This window comes from Vipera berus, assembly GCF_964194415.1.
Source record: "Vipera berus genome assembly, chromosome: 6".
NCBI lineage: Eukaryota > Metazoa > Chordata > Lepidosauria > Squamata > Viperidae > Vipera > Vipera berus.
This window is the reverse complement of record NC_138208.1, coordinates 27,153,965-27,170,336: the sequence shown is the minus strand read 5'-3', so window position 1 is coordinate 27,170,336 and position 16,372 is coordinate 27,153,965. Positions and strand designations below refer to the sequence as shown.

At 36.0% G+C, this 16,372-nt stretch overlaps 1 protein-coding gene across 1 annotated transcript in view; it reads left to right on the top strand.

Moving 5' to 3' along the window:
- The window catches only part of CFTR (CF transmembrane conductance regulator), a gene marked incomplete at its 5' end in the record, with an annotated part of 124,153 nt that overhangs the window by 13,042 nt on the left and 94,739 nt on the right, over positions 1-16,372 (top strand). The window contains 2 exons of the mRNA XM_081331953.1: positions 9,661-9,769; positions 15,857-16,072. Of these exons, the coding sequence (XP_081188079.1) occupies positions 9,661-9,769; positions 15,857-16,072 (325 nt within the window). The remainder of the gene's footprint in view (positions 1-9,660; positions 9,770-15,856; positions 16,073-16,372) is intronic.

The window sequence follows — 16,372 nt, the reverse complement described above, 5'->3', positions numbered from 1 at the left end:
TCCACACAATCAAAAGCTTTAGCATAGTCAATGAAGCAGAAGTAGATGTTTTTCTGGAACTCTCTAGCTTTCTCCATGATCCAGCGTATGTTGGCAATTTGATCTCTAGTTCCTCTGCCTCTTCGAAATCCTGCCTGTACTTCTGGTAGTTCTCGATCCACATACTGCTGAAGTCTAGCTTGTAGGATTTTAAGCATGACTTTACTAGCATGAGAAATGAGTGCAATGGTGCGATAGTTTGAACATTCTTTGGCACTGCCTTTCTTTGGAATTGGAATGTAAACTGATCTTTTCTAATCCTGTGGCCACTGTTGAGTTTTCCAAATTTGCTGGCAAATTGAGTGTTTTACTGCATCGTCTTTTAAGATTTTGAATAGCTCAGCTGGAATACTGTCACCTCCACTAGCTTTGTTGTTGCTCAGCTTTTCTAAGGCCCACTTCACTTCACATTCCAAGATGTCTGGCTCAAGGTCAGTGACCACCTCATTGTGATTATCAGGGACGTTAAGCTCATTCTTGTATAGTTCTTCTGTGTAATTTTGCCACCTCTTCTTAATCTCTTCTGCCTCTGTTAGGTCCCTGCCATTTTGGTCCTTTATCATGCCCATTTTTGAATTAAACGTTCCTTTCATCTCTCCAATTTTCTTGAAAAGATCTCTGGTCCTCCGTATTCTATTGTTTTCTTCTATTTCTTTGCACTGTTCATTTAAGAAAGCATTCTCATCTCTTCTAGCTTTTCTCTGGAATTCTGCATTCAATTGGGCATATCTTTCTTTTTCTCCCTTGCGTTTTGCTTCTTTCCTTTCCTCAGCTATTTGCAAAGCTTCCTCAGACAGCCATTTTGCTTTCTTGGATTTCTTTTTCTTTGGGATGGTTTTAGTTGCTACCTGTTGTACAATGTTGCAAACCTCTGTCCATAGTTCTTCAGGCACTCTATCAGATCTAATTCCTTAAATCTATTTGTCACCTCTACTGTATATTCAACAGGGATATGATTTAATTCATACCTGAGTGGCCTGGTGCTTTCCCCTACTTTCTTCAGTTTAAGCCTAAACTTTGCAGTAAGAAGCTCATGGTCTGAGCCACAGTCAGCTCCTGGTCTTGTTTTTACTGACTGTATAGAGCTTCTCCATCTTTGGCTGCAGAGCATATAGTCAATCTGATTTCTGTGTTGACCATCTGGTGATGTCTACGTGTAGAGCCGTCTCTTGGGTTGTTGGAAAAGAGTGTTTGCTATGACCATCGTATTCTCTTGATAAAATTCTATCAGCCTGTGCCCTGCTTTATTTTGTACTCCAAGGCCAAACTTGCCTGTTATTCCAGTTATCTTTTGGCTTCCTACTTTAGCATTCCAATCCCCCTTGATGATAAGGACATCATTTTTTGGTGTTAGTTCTATAAGGTGCTGTAGGGCTTCATAGAACTGGTCAATTTCATCCTCTTCAGCACTGGTGGTTGGGGCATAGACTTGGACTACTGTGATATTGAATGGTTTGCCTTGGATTCGAACTGAGATCATTCTGTCATTTTGGGGATTGTATCCCAGTATTGCTTTTCCTACTCTTTTATTGACTATGAAGGCTACTCTATTTCTTCTGAGGGATTCTTGTCCGCAGTAGTATACCTGATGGTCTTCTGAATTAAATTCACCCATTCCTGTCCATTTTAGTTCGCTGATACATAAGATGTCGATGTTCAGTCTTGTCATCCTTGTTTGACTACATCCAGCTTTCCTTGATTCATGGATCTTACATTCCAGGTTCCTATGGAGAAAAAATCTTTACAGCATTGGACTTTCCTTTCACCACCAGACACATCCAGAGCTGAGCATCCTTTTGGCTTTGGCCCAGTCACTTCATTCTTTCTGGCACTACTAGTACTAGCCCTCTGCTCTTCCGCAGTAGCATATTGGATGCCTTCTGACCTGAGGGGCTCATCTTCCAGCGTCATATCGTTTTTTGCCTTTTGGTACTGTCCATAGGGTTTTCATGGCAAAGATACTGGAGTGGGTTGCCATTTCCTTCTCCAGTGGATCACGTTTTGTCAGAACTCTCTGCTATGACCTTTCCATCTTGGGTGGCCCTGCACGGCATAGCTCATAGCTTCATTGAATTACACAAGCCCCTTCACCACGACAAGGCAGTAATCCATGAAGGGGATGAAAGTATACAGGTGAAACTCGAAAAATTAGAATATCGTGCAAAAGTTCATTTATTTCAGTAATGCAACTTAAAAGGGGAAACTAATATATGAGATAGACTCATTACATGCAAAGCAAGATAGTTCAAGCCGTGATTTGTCATAGTTGTGATGATTATGGCGTACAGCTCATGAAAACCCCAAATCCACAATTTCAGAAAATTAGAATATTGTGAAAAGGTGCAATATTCTAGGCTCAAAGTGTCCCACTCTAATCAGCTAATTAAGCCATAACACCTGCAAAGGGTTCCTGAGCCTTTAAATGGTCTCTCAGTCTGGTTCAGTAGGAATCACAATCATGGGGAAGACTGCTGACCTGACAGTTGTGCAGAAAACCATCATTGACACCCTCCATAAGGAGGCAAAGCCTCAAAAGGTAATTGCAAAAGAAGTTGGATGTTCACCAAGTGCTGTATAAAAGCACATTAATAGAAAGTTATGTGGAAGGGAAAAGTGTGGAAGAAAAAGGTGCACAAGCCGCAGGGATGACCGCAGCCTGGAGAGGATTGTCAGGAAAAGGCCATTCAAAAGTGTTGGGGACTTTCACAAGGAATGGACTGAGGCTGGAGTCAGTGCATCAAGAGCCACCACACACAGACGGATCCTGGACATGGGCTTCAAATGTCGTATTCCTCTTGTCAAGCCACTCCTGAACAACAAACAACGTCAGAAGCGTCTTACCTGGGCTAAAGAAAAACAGACCTAGTCTGTTCCTCAGTGGTCCAAAGTCCTCTTTTCTGATGAGAGCAACTTTTGCATCTCATTTGGAAACCAAGGACCCAGAGTCTGAAGGAAGAATGGAGAGGCACACACTGCAAGATGCTTGAAGTCCAGTGTGAAGTTTCCACAGTCTGTGTTGATTTGGGGAGCCATGTCATCTGCTGGTGTTGGTCCACTGTGCTTCATTAAGTCCAGGGTCAACACAGCTGTCTACCAGGAGATTTTGGAGCACTTCATGCTTCCTTCTGCAGACGAGCTTTATGGGGATGCTGACTTCATTTTCCAGCAGGACTTGGCACCTGCCCACACTGCCAAAAGCACCAAAACCTGGTTCAATGACCGTGGGATTACTGTGCTTGATTGGCCAGCAAACTCGCCTGACCTGAACCCCATAGAGAATGTATGGGGCATTGCTAAGAGAAAGATGAGAGACATGAGACCGAACAATGCAGAAGAGCTGAAGGCTGCTATTGAAGCATCCTGGTCTTCCACAACACCTCAGCAGTGCCACAGGCTGATAGCTTTCATGCCACCCCGCATTGAGGCAGTAATTGCTGCAAAAGGCGCCCAAACCAAGTACTGAGTACATATGCATGCTTATACTTTTCAGAGGTCCGATATTGTTCTATGTAGACTCCTTGTTTTATTGATTGCATGTAATATTCTAATTTTCTGATATTGTGGATTTGGGGTTTTCATGAGCTGTACGCCATAATCATCACAATTATGAAAATCACAGCCTGAACTATCTTGCTTTGCATGTAATGAGTCTATCTCATATATTAGTTTCCCCTTTTAAGTTGCATTACTGAAATAAATGAACTTTTGCACGATATTCTAATTTTTCGAGTTTCACCTGTAACATTCTTTTATTTATTAATCAAAAATTCTGTAGAACTCTGAAATATTCCATTTCTCTCTTCACTATGCCAAATCTCCTCCAAAACTATGCCATTTCAATGCCATGTCTAGAATATCCAAATCATTTCTGGTTTGCAGGATTTATTTCCAGAAATCATTAAACCATTCCTGAAATAGCATGGATAGCAGGACATTTGGCCTGGTCCAGAGATACCGTAATTTGCCTAATTTTAGATGAGTGAACTATCTACATCCATATGTATAGTTCTTATAATAGTGTATAGAATATCTAATATTTAAAATCCTCTAATTATAGATGTTATTAAATATATATTTATTTGTGGTGAGAGAAATCCAAGCTCCAGGAGTCATTGTAGTGCATAACTTGTTTTGCAGCTTTTGTTTCTCTGCTGTCAAATGTTGGTATATATTTGCTGAATCTTGGCTAGCCTAGCCCTTCTATCACAATTACAATGAAATAGGTTTTTTTAGATAAAGATGCTTCCATAATCTGTTAAAAATGGTTTAAAAAACAAATCTTACCTTGCATCTTTGATACTTAAAATTTATCAGAGTATTTATGATTATGTTACTCCTTTTTCAATGGAAGTTGACTAAAAAGTCATTCTGATCACAAACAGAGTAACCTGGATTCTTGTTGATAAATTAGTCAGAGCTGGACAGCTAAATGAATTACTGGTTTTGTGGACATTTATGTTTAACTAAAAACATTTATCTCATATAAAAAATATTTCACAAGTTTCCCACAGAGTGAAATTTTTAATATTAGATCATTTCCTGGTTAGTTGCTTTATTTACTTGAAACAATGAGTATACATTGAGAAGCATGATACATCCTACATAGCACCAAAAACAAATAGAAATTATTGATGATTATTTGAATTTTTTCAGCCCAGATATAGCTTAAAGCAATCATCCTATCAATCATGATAGGCATCTAATACCAATTGCTGGACCTGGAAAAAAATTGTGCATTGATTCAATACTCTGAAATTTCTCCCTAACTGGTTATCCCATTGAAAGCTCTAGTGGTCTCCTTAAAAGATACAGCTTAAATAAATTCTCCATAAAACTACATTTAGCCTCTCCTAGTCTTATGCGACTATTCTGCAAATAACAGTAATGAGGTCATGGTTTACATGTCTTCAGCAGCGGCTGAAGACACTATGATAGGGTAATGTCATAAATCACTTCTGAAAAAATGCTTTTGTACAGGGGTTCTCAACCAGAGGTGTTCGCACCCCCTGGAGGCATGAGACGATATTCCAGTGGGTGCAGAAACTTGAGTTTTCAAAATTATAGTGTATATGCATAATGTATTGCCATTATTTTGAACTTTTGTAAGAGGTGCAAGAATATATCAGATGCTTTCTAGGGGTGTGCAGTATAGAAAAGGTTGGGAACCATTGCTTTAGTATAATCTGTCATATCAGTTGCTTTTTGATATTACTTAATTCCCATATTGTATTTGCAACCTAAACAAGAAGACTAATGGGGAGCAAACAGCTTCTGAAAAAAATGATGACTCCATACATGAACATAAAGAATAAATCTGATACACCCAAATCGAACACAATATTGAACAAACAGTCTCCTGCAAAAAATGAGCCTACATACTGTATATACCTAAAGAACAAGACCGATGGAAATAGGTCACTCTTAGAAGAAAACAACCAAGAGCAAAGTCGCTACTATTTGCCCTAACCCACTCCAACGAAGCCCCTCTGGAACTGAACCATCACTTTCATAGCTTCACCCTGGAAGAAAGTATACAGGCACTCACAAAAGAGCATTCATCAGTAGTTTCTAAAAAAAGCACAATTGCAGGATTCCTGTGATAGGAAGAAAAGTATTACAGACTTCCCTAGGGGAAAAAAAGGCAAATATTGGTGAAGGGGATTCAGTTCTTAAGGGAACAGAAATTATAGTCTTTAGACCAGGCAGTCAATCTAGGGAGATATATAGTCTCCCTGGAGCAAAAATCAAAGATGTAACTGTGTACCTTACTAAAATAATAAACCCCACAGGTTCCTACAATAACAAGAGATTATGAATAGCTAGGGAAGAATGTTAAAGAATTAGGAGCACAAGTGGTGTTTTTATTTGTACTTCCAACAAAAGGCCAACATCCAATGAGGGAGCAAAGGATTTTAGAAATGAACCACTGGCTTATAACTGGTGTCGTCAACAGAACTTTGGCTTCCTAGACCATGTTCTGCATTACCTATGAAGGGCTACTGACAAAGGATGGACTGCACCTCACAAGAACTGGAAACAATATATTTGTAAAACGGTCAAATGGTCAAATGGTCTTTAAAGTAAATTTGAGAGGGGAAGGGGGGCAATCTTCACAACCTATAGAACCTAATTCCAACCAAAAACCACTAGATAACCAATCACATAAGGAGGAAGGGAGTAAAGAGAAAAAAGAAATTAAAAAAATAAAAAATAATGAAATAGCGATGGAAAAGATGTAAATCCCAGTTACAAAGCAGAAACAGACCCAAGGCTCAAATGCCTAGTAATGGGAGACTTCAACTACCCTGATATCAACTGGGAGATAAACTCTGCAGCAAGTGGGAGATCGAACAGATTCCTAACCAACTTAGCTGACAACTTTGTCATCCAAAAGATAAAGGAGGGAACTAGAGGAAAAACTATACTGGACCTAATTCTTACCTATGTTTCCCTGAAAATAAGACAGGATCTTATTTTATTTTATTTTATTATTTGCCTCAAAAAGAGGCACCAGGTCTTAATTTCTGGGGATGTCTTTATACTTACTGACAGCACCGACAGCACCACCCAGCCAGTCCACTTCTTTTAGCTGAAGGAGCAGCTGCATTCTGCAGCTCCATTCCAGCCTGCATTTTACAGTCAGGTCTTTCTGGAAGGCCCATGCAGCTGAGTACTGAACTATCGATTCAATCCATAGCTCAGTTCTCGGCTGCAGTGGCCTTCTGGAAAGGCCTGTGCCTGAGAAATGCAGGTCTGGCTGCAGAAGATGCCACAGAAGAAGTGGGCCGGCAAAGAGAGGCATAGTAAGGTAAGTGGGTGCAAGGCACGTAGGGCAGTTCCACACCCCCACCCCCACCCTAGCTTTATTTTTAGGTGTGTGCCTCACCTCAAAACTAGGATTTATTTTTGGGGTAGGGCTTATATTAGGTCCACCCCCCAAAATCAAGCTAGGGCTTATTTTCATGGTAGCCCTTACTTTCAGGGAAACATGGTACTAATAGAGAAGAAGTGATAGAGGGAGTCGAAGTTGCTGGAACCTTGGGCAAGAGTGACCATGTCATACTGGAATTCAATATAATGCAAACACAAGCAATAGAATATAATCCAACCCATGTCTTAAACTTTAACAAACTCAGAAAGAGCCTAAGCAAAATTTCATGGATAAAAATCCTAAAGGGGAAAACAACTCAAGAAGCATGGTAAACGCTGAAAAATATAGTCATAAAAGCCCAATCCAAAACAATATCACTAAAAAAGAAAAACAAGAAATCCAAGAAGAAACCAGCATGGTTGCACAAAGATCTCTCTGATAAACTGAGAGACAAAAAGGATAAGTACAAAAAATGGAAAGAGGAACAAATAACTAAGGCAGATAGCCTGAATCAACAGATAGCCTGAATCTGCAAAGATGAAATCAGGAAAACAAAGGCTCAGAATGAACAAAGAATTGCAACAAGATGATAAAAAATGTTTCTTTCAACATATAAATAACAAAAAAGTCAAGGAAATAGTTGGTCCACTAAAGAGAGAAGATGGCAAAAAAACCTAGCAGGCAGTAGATAGAAAGCAGAGCTCATTCTTTGCATCAGTCTTCACACAAAAAGAAACTATAGACCGACCAACAAAAGCATAACGGTAAAGGACAGACTAGAAATAAAAATTAAAATAAGTAAGAAAATGGTAAGAGAACACCTGTCTGACCTTTATGAATATAAATCACCAGGACCTGATGGATTACATTGCAGAGTTCTGAAGGAGCTGGCAGATGTTATCTCAGAACCATTGTATCATATCTTTAAAATATTTTGTAGCACTGGGAAGCTACCAGAGGATTGGAAAAGAGCTGATATGGTTCCATCTTCAAAAAAGGGGGGAAAAAGCAGACCCAAGGAAACTACAGGCCAATCAGCCTAACATCAATACATGGGAAGATATTGGGAAAAATAATAAAAAACAGACCTATGAACATTTAGAAACAGTTATAACTAGTAGCCAACATGGGTTTGTTAAAAATAGATAATGCCAAAACAAACTCATTTCATTCTTTGACAAAGTGACTAAATTAGTAGACCAGCAAAATGCTGTGGACATAGTATATTTAGACTTCAGCAAGGCATTTGACAAAGTAGACCCTAACCAACTTCTTGGTAAGCTAGCAAAATGTGGGATAGATAACATCAGATGGACTTGTAATTGGCTGACAAACCGTATCAACAAGTAGTCCTTAATGGTATTACATCTAAATGGAGAGAAGTAAGCAGTGTGGTACCACTAGGCCCAGTATTCTTCAATATCTTCAATATCTTCATAAATGACTTAGATGAGGGAATAGAGGCATAGAATCAAAATCATGTGAAGTATTAGTACTGCTTTAGTACAGGGTGTCAAACTGGCAGCCTGTGGGCCAGATGCAGCACACGCATGACACGCCTACTCTGGCTCTGCAAAGGTAAAAAACGTTATGATACATCATAATACATCACATGACACAATCGAGTTTGACACCCATGCCTTAGTAAGACCACACCTGGAATACTGCATCCAGTTTTGGTCATCACATTACAAAAAAGATGTTCAGACTTTGGGAAAAGTTCAAAGAAGAGCAATTAAGATGATTAAAGGCCTGGAGACCAAAACATATGAAGAACGGTTGCAGGATTTGTGTTGGCTAGTCTAGAGAAAAGAAGGACTGGGGGGGACATGATAGCAGTATTCCAGTATTTGAGAGGCTGCCACAAAGAGGAGAGGGTCAATTTATTTTCCAAAGCACCAGAAGGCAGGACAAGAAACAATGGATAGAAACTAATCAAGGAGAGAAGCAGCCTGGAATTAAGGAGAAACTTCCTAACAGTGAGGACAATTAACCAGTGGAACAGCTTGCCCTTAGATGTTGTGGGTGCTCCACCACTGAAAGTTTTTAAGAAGAGACTGGACAATCACATGTCTGAAATGGTAAAGGATCTCCTGCTAGAGCAGGGGGCTGGGCTAGAAGACCTCCAAGGTCCCTTCCAGCTCTATTCCGATTCTGATTCAGTGTAGTTAAAAAGTATTCAAATTCCATTTTGGTTGTAAATCTTATCAGAATCTAAATGTTGTGATTACTTTATATTCCATAAAGAACTGTATTATCTGTTAAAACTAATTCCAAAAATGCATCATTCAGGGTTGTTGAATTACACAGGTTTTCAATGTTTGCTGACATGCTTTATTAAAAACGAAACAAAACAGAATTGAATTGTCTTTTTTTCCTTTTCTTTCCCTTAGTACTGGAAGCAATCCAAAACCTTTATTTGCCTATTATTTGTTTAGTGGTCTGAAGAAGTACAACAGGTTTTTTTTAAAACATACACTGTGACCTTTTTAATGAATTAAGTTTCTGCAGAATGATGTATAACTAAGCATTTCCATCTGCCAAATATTTAACTGAACTACACTTGAACTTTTATTGAGCTATCATGTCACAGAGGATCAGGTCCTTGGGGTCTTTGCAAGGCTTTGAATTCAATGGATTCCTTAACTAAATCTCCTTGGATATCCTTGGGTGAAAAGAACTATGCTTTGGCCAAGGAACGGTTTATTTGGCCACATACCGGTAATTCAATGTTCTTTTTTATTCCTCAGAGAATGGGACAGAGAATTGGCTTCAAAGAAAAAACCCAAACTCATCAATGCTCTTAGACGGTGTTTCTTCTGGAAATTTATGTTCTATGGAATAATACTGTATTTAGGGGTAAGTTTCCTTTTATTTCAGTTAACATATTGCAATATTATATATTTTTGTCACCTGCCTAAGAAATTCTAAGCAGTGTATTTGTCTATGCAGATTCTCAGTCATCCAGGTCATAGTTGTCCCAAAGGTGCTATAAAGGTATAAATCCTTCTATTTCCCACCATCCAGTCAGCTGAAGAAGCTTCTTGGATGAGAAGTGAAACATCTTCAAAAATAACAAGAAAGTCCAGTTGCCTCATGAAAAAGCACCTTTGGAACAAGCAGTGTCTTTCTTTCTTTCTTTCTTTCTTTCTTTCTTTCTTTCTTTCTTTCTTTCTTTCTTTCTTTCTTTCTTTCTTTCTTTCTTTCTTTCTTTCTTCATTCATGCAACAGAATCAAGTCTGACTCAACGAGAATCAAATTAAGTAAAACATTGAAATAATTAATTATATTTAAACATGTTTATTAATACAGTTCCTAAAGACAAATATTTTAACTGAACAATTTTTTATCACTGCAATCAAATCAGCAAGAGAAATAATGTAAAGTAGAAAATTACTCTCATGCTTGTCACCTGAGATCAAACTGAAAATGAGCATGGATAAATACAGGTAGTCCTTGACTTACAACAGTTCATTTAATGACCATTTGACCAACGGCACTAAAAATGGTCATTTTAGCATCCCATGGTCACATGATCAAAATTCAGACATTTGGCAACTGACTCACAGTTGCAGTGTCCTGGAGTCATGCAATCCCCTTTTGTGACTTCTGACAAGCAAAGTCATTGGGGAAGCCAGATTCACTTCACAACCATATTACTGACTTAACACCTACAGTGATTTTGTGATGAAAAAGTCATGAAATAAAACAAAACTCACTTAACAAATATCTCACTTAGCAACAGAAATTTTGGGCTCAATTGTGATTGTAGGTTGGGGACTACCTGTACATTTAAGCTAATTTTTATCGGAAGTGGGGAATTTGTGGAATACCAGATTTTGTGGAATTTCAAATATCTATCAGTCCTAGACAGGATATTGAAGTTCAAGGATATTGGAAACTGTAATCCTGTATTTGGAAGGCTACAAATTTTCTACTCCTTTTTATAAAATATTAAAAATAAATGAATTTTTTCCAGATATTTTACAGTATATCTTCCAGATATGTTCTTTTTTCTATGATATACTTAGGTAGGATTCTAAGAGTAGCATAATTTTAATGTTTGCCATAATTTCATAATTATTTTATTTATCAAATGTATATGCCCATTAACTTTACAAGGCAATTTTTTTTAAAAAAATACCTTTAGGAAATGTACTGGAACTTACCAAATGGGAGCTTCTATTTTAAACAAAATTTATTGCATATCATTGAATAATTGCATTGCACTTTTTCAATAAAAGAAATAAATGGAAGATGAACCTACCCAAGAATACGTAGTTATACATACACTTTAGAATTATTTAATCACTAGAATTCATTTGTTCCTTGAATATAGATCCAATTTCTTCAGATTTAGTGGAGGCTCATATTGTTTAGATAATTTATTATCAGTATTAGCATCTATATACCCCATATGCATAACTTATTTTGTGGGATGGAGAGGAGAAATTCCATGGGAAATAGATGGTAGTTAGATAAATAGATGATAGATGGTAGATGATAGTTAGATAGATGATAGATGATAGATAGATAGATAGATAGATAGATAGATAGATAGATAGATAGATAGATAGATATTCTAACTGAATTTTTTCATATAATATAGCCAATCTCTTCCATTGAAAAACTGTAATTTTTGTTATATACATTTGATCCTAGGTACATATAATTTATTAAATCTTATGTTGATACATAGACAACTGGAGGCTTAAAAATGTGAGACATACTTGTTGAGCATGCTGAAGATATGCTCTTGCTCTTTTACCATATATAGAAAGAGATTGGAGAAAAATTTACTCTGAATTAAGTTTTAGTTTCTAGATTGATCATCATGTGTGCCTATGTGTGTATATGTGCTAATTAAGATAGTCACAAATATCCGGCATTAAAATCTGTTATAAAATTGATGGAGACATTGGCGCATGAGCTTCAAAAAGTTGTCAAACATCATGGAATCAGTGGTTGTGCATATGGGTTTCATGCTATAATTATGTCTTTTAAAAATAATTTACAATTAAATTGAATTTTAAATAAAGTAAGTTATTTTGGTAGTGTTAAAATGTGATTTTAGGACTGTGTAAATATTGGTACTTTTGGTTTGCTTCAGAAGTTAAACATATCAAACAAACAGACATATGAAAAGATAAGTTACAATTCTTTAACAAACTCTACTGTTTGTCAACAATGTTCATAAAAATATTGCTGTTTGCTAGAGGTGGAATTTGCTTTCCTGAATTAGAATTACCGGTATTCTTCAATCCAACTCAGAAGGTTCAAAAATATTTTTTTCACTTAACTAAAGTTGTTTCTCACTGCCTTTTTTGTATTGTAGTGCAAGCTGCAGCAAAATAGATAATAATATTTTCTTAAACTGCTTCATTTTATCCAGCATCTGGCTAGTGTATAGTATAAATTATCCTGATACTACTATTGTTATCTTTCACAAGTTATCTTTGACAAATATAATGAGAATAAAGTAAAGACTAATTATGCCAGGTATGTCTACAAAGATTTTCAAAGAAATTGCAGTACACATTATTGAAAGAAAAATCTTTATCAGGGTTTAGTCCAAGCTGGGAATAAACAAAATGGAGACTGTGTTAAAAAGAAGGTTCTTGTTTATTTAGGTGCTAGAAACTTCAGTGACAGCAGCGTGTTTCTGGGGTGGCTGACCACATGGAGCTGGGAGTGGTGGGTTTTTATACCTTCTTGGACTTTTGTGTTTGGAGTTGTTCCTGTTCCTGTGGCATGAACTTTGACCTGAGGTTCACTGTGCCCTTTTTGTATTTTGATGGCAGTGGGTTAATCCTCCTAAAGGTCATGTCTTTAGATTTTGGGTGGGGGATGTAGATTTTTGAGGCTCTTTGTCTTTCCAATCCCATCAGCTCCAAGCTTCCTGGCTCCAGTCTTTCTGAAAGGATGATCAAATCTGCATTTCTACAAAGCTAGTTTCTGCATGGGGCAGACAGACTTGGGCGGTGGTGATTTCTGCCTAAGATTTTCTATTATTCCTTTGAGGAAATATATTCTGCTTTTTTTAAATATCCCCCAAACTATTTCCTTCTCTGGGGGGAGGGTGCTGTCTTCCTACAACATTTTATATTCAAGTTCTGCACTCTTAAAAGAAATCTTTAACAACTGTTAGTTTTGATAGATCGATATCCTGGAGAGCTTGATTTCAGCTTGTCCCTATTAGTAGCTGGCTTGCAAATAGTACAGAAATTCTGTTTTTCAGATCATAAGAAAAGCCACAAGAGCAGGTATTGACACTATTATTTGCAAATAGTACAACTTTTTTCTTTGTTAATCGTTAAATTGTATTATGCGTAGCCACTTCTTATGCATTGTTGTAAAAATCTATAAATCACTTTCTAACAATAATCTGAAAACACATTGCTATCTTTGTATGGTATACACAACAAACAGTAGTAAAAATAGAAATTATAGTTCTACACATGTGCTATAACTCGTAAGTATAAGGACAGAGAAATAGAGACGTGATTTATTTTTTTTAACCAACTGAAGAAGAAGTTAAGGATTTGGAGAATTCCATTACAATCTCTAGCATCATTAAATTATGTTATGTGAACTGGAATTTTTACCAATTGTGTTCTATTTAATGTCAGTCTGAAGCTTATTAATATGAAGATTGTCGTCTTTCTCCTCATATTTGTCCTTTTCCTACACATTACATGGCGATACCATTTCAATTATATATATATATATATATATATATATATATATATATATATATATATATATATATGTATATGTATATGTATATGTATATGTATATGTATATGTATATGTATATGTATATGTATATATATATGTGTGTGTGTGTGTGTGTGTGTGTGTGTGTGTCTCTGTGTCTGTGTGTGTCTGTGTGTGTGTGTCTGTCTGTGTGTGTGTGTGTGTATGTGTGTGTGTGTGTGAAGTATTTGTTAAGTATTTTACAATACCTTGCCAGGCCAAATACGGGTCTCCCTTTAATTCTTTGTTAGCAATCTAAAAAATTTACACACACACACACACACACACACACACACACATATAATTGAATATATAATACATATACAAGTTTTATTATGGTCTTGATTGTAAACATGGATGCATTGACACACCTGCCCAATTCTTTTTTTAATTGTTCTTTTATAAATATTCCTCTTTGTATACTAAAAACATTGCTGTGTTGGTCAAACATAAGTCTGTTCTGTTTGTCTTTTTCTAAAATTATATGTAATCATGAAAAATGATGTGAGTACTTAAAACAGGGGCTATGTGATTCAGTGTCTGTTTCAGTCCATTTCTGAAAAAAAACTATATGAATACCAGTGTTTTCATGCTGACCCATTAGGAAATTACTACATATAATAATAATAAATCAATTTACAATGCTGATTTCAGGTTATTTAAAGGACAGAAAACAAAGGGTACTATGACCCCATTTATAGTATAAATCCTGATGACATTCTTCCAATGTATTTTTTTAACAAAATAAATTGTATACTATATGATCATTTCAATAAAATATCTAAAATTTCATCTGGAACTATAAACATAAAATTTTATTACTAAGATTTGCCATCCATTTGTACATTTTAATAATGCTAAAGGATGCATAAAAGCTGGAATTTTTCCCATTTGTTTCATTTATATAGAGAGAATGAATTTATTGACAATAATCTATAAGTAAAGAGTCAGATATGATAATTACTAAAGATTTATTAAATTATGATGAATATTTTCTAGAAGAAGATCATTTTGGAAGAATAGGATTATTTTTGTTCCCTGCAACTAGATGGGGAATCCAACCCAAAATTACCACAGTTGTTATTGTGGTGACCTTTAATACCCTTTTAATAGACTTGTGATTGTAAGCAATATGATTTTTGTAATTATAGTCCTTTCAGTAATTCAGAGTGATAACTTCGATTTTCATTGTATGAAATTTTTTTTCTTCATATTCAAGCTGGATCACCTGAAATATTCATTATTATCCTACCCAATACTTCTCATTATTTATTTATTTATTTATTTAATAATATTTCTATACCGCCCTTCTCCCTGAGGAGAAGACATTATTTTATTTATCAAACCAATGTATATAGCCACCCATCTTACAAATACAAACAAGTGATTCTGGAAAGTGTATAATACAATTCTATATAATTCTTTATAATTCTAATTTTTTTATTCCATAATAAAGAGCAGGCTAGAGGATGCTCCCTTTTCAACATCTTTCTAGCCTACTCTAAATAATTTTATTCAGCAAGATATTTATCATAAAGCTATTAAAAGGGACAATATTATATGCTACAGAATATTGAATAGTTCTGCAACTTTGCATTCATTAGTTCCAAAAACAGAGATATAGGATAAGAATGTTCCCTGAGCCAAAAGACAAAAGTTACTTTTTCAAAAAACATTAGAAGCTTTCCTTGTAATTCCATAAATAGGAACAAATCAGGTTAGCTACTGAATTTTATTTTCTTACCTCCTCTTCCATTCTTGAGGGAAGTTAGTAGTTTAGGAAGCATAATATAGTCTGTTACATGCATCCATTTTGCCCACTGCTAAGTATCACATTATCTGAAGAAAAGGTTATAAAAGGGACTTGAAAACCTGGTTCTTCGAGCTGTTTGGTCCAGACTGAGGGGTTTTAATTTAATTTAATTTAATTGGGTTTTAGTTTAACTTCAGGGACTGTAATTTAATTAATAGTTTTGATTGATTTTAATTTTGTATACTATGTATTTTAATTTTCCCTGTAAACCGCCCTGAGTCCTACGGGAATAGGGCGGTATATAAATTTAAATAATAAATAAATAAATAAATAAATAAATAATTTCTCATGCTCCAATATGCTGAATAGATAAGTGTCATATGCAGTAGCTATTCAGAAAAACTGACAAAAATATCTGCCTTTTTTTTTAACCACAGGAAGTTACTAAATCCGTGCAGCCTCTTTTACTTGGAAGAATAATTGCTTCTTATGATCCTTCTAATTCACTCGAACGATCGATAGCTTACTATTTAGCCATAGGACTCTGTCTTCTCTTCATTGTACGGATGTTGCTTCTCCACCCAGCAATATTTGGTCTTCATCACATTGGAATGCAAATAAGGATAGCCATGTTTAGCTTAATTTATAAAAAGGTATGTTTCCTATTTTGGTTAAATGAAATTCAAGGGTAATTAAACTGCATAGGAGATTGATAATAACATACTGTGGCCTCACGCTGCAGTAATGAAAGCATACTGTGGCAAGAAGTATTTATTTTTTGATGATCTACACTTAGCTTATTGTGCAATATCAGCAGAGGATATCTTAATATTTAGCTTTGAAACCAGCATTAACAGAGAAATCATCCAACTTCCTAGTTGTGAATAGAATGAAGTCATCATAGAGCAATAAGGACTAATTTTATCTCATCAAGGAAAGAATCAGAATATGCT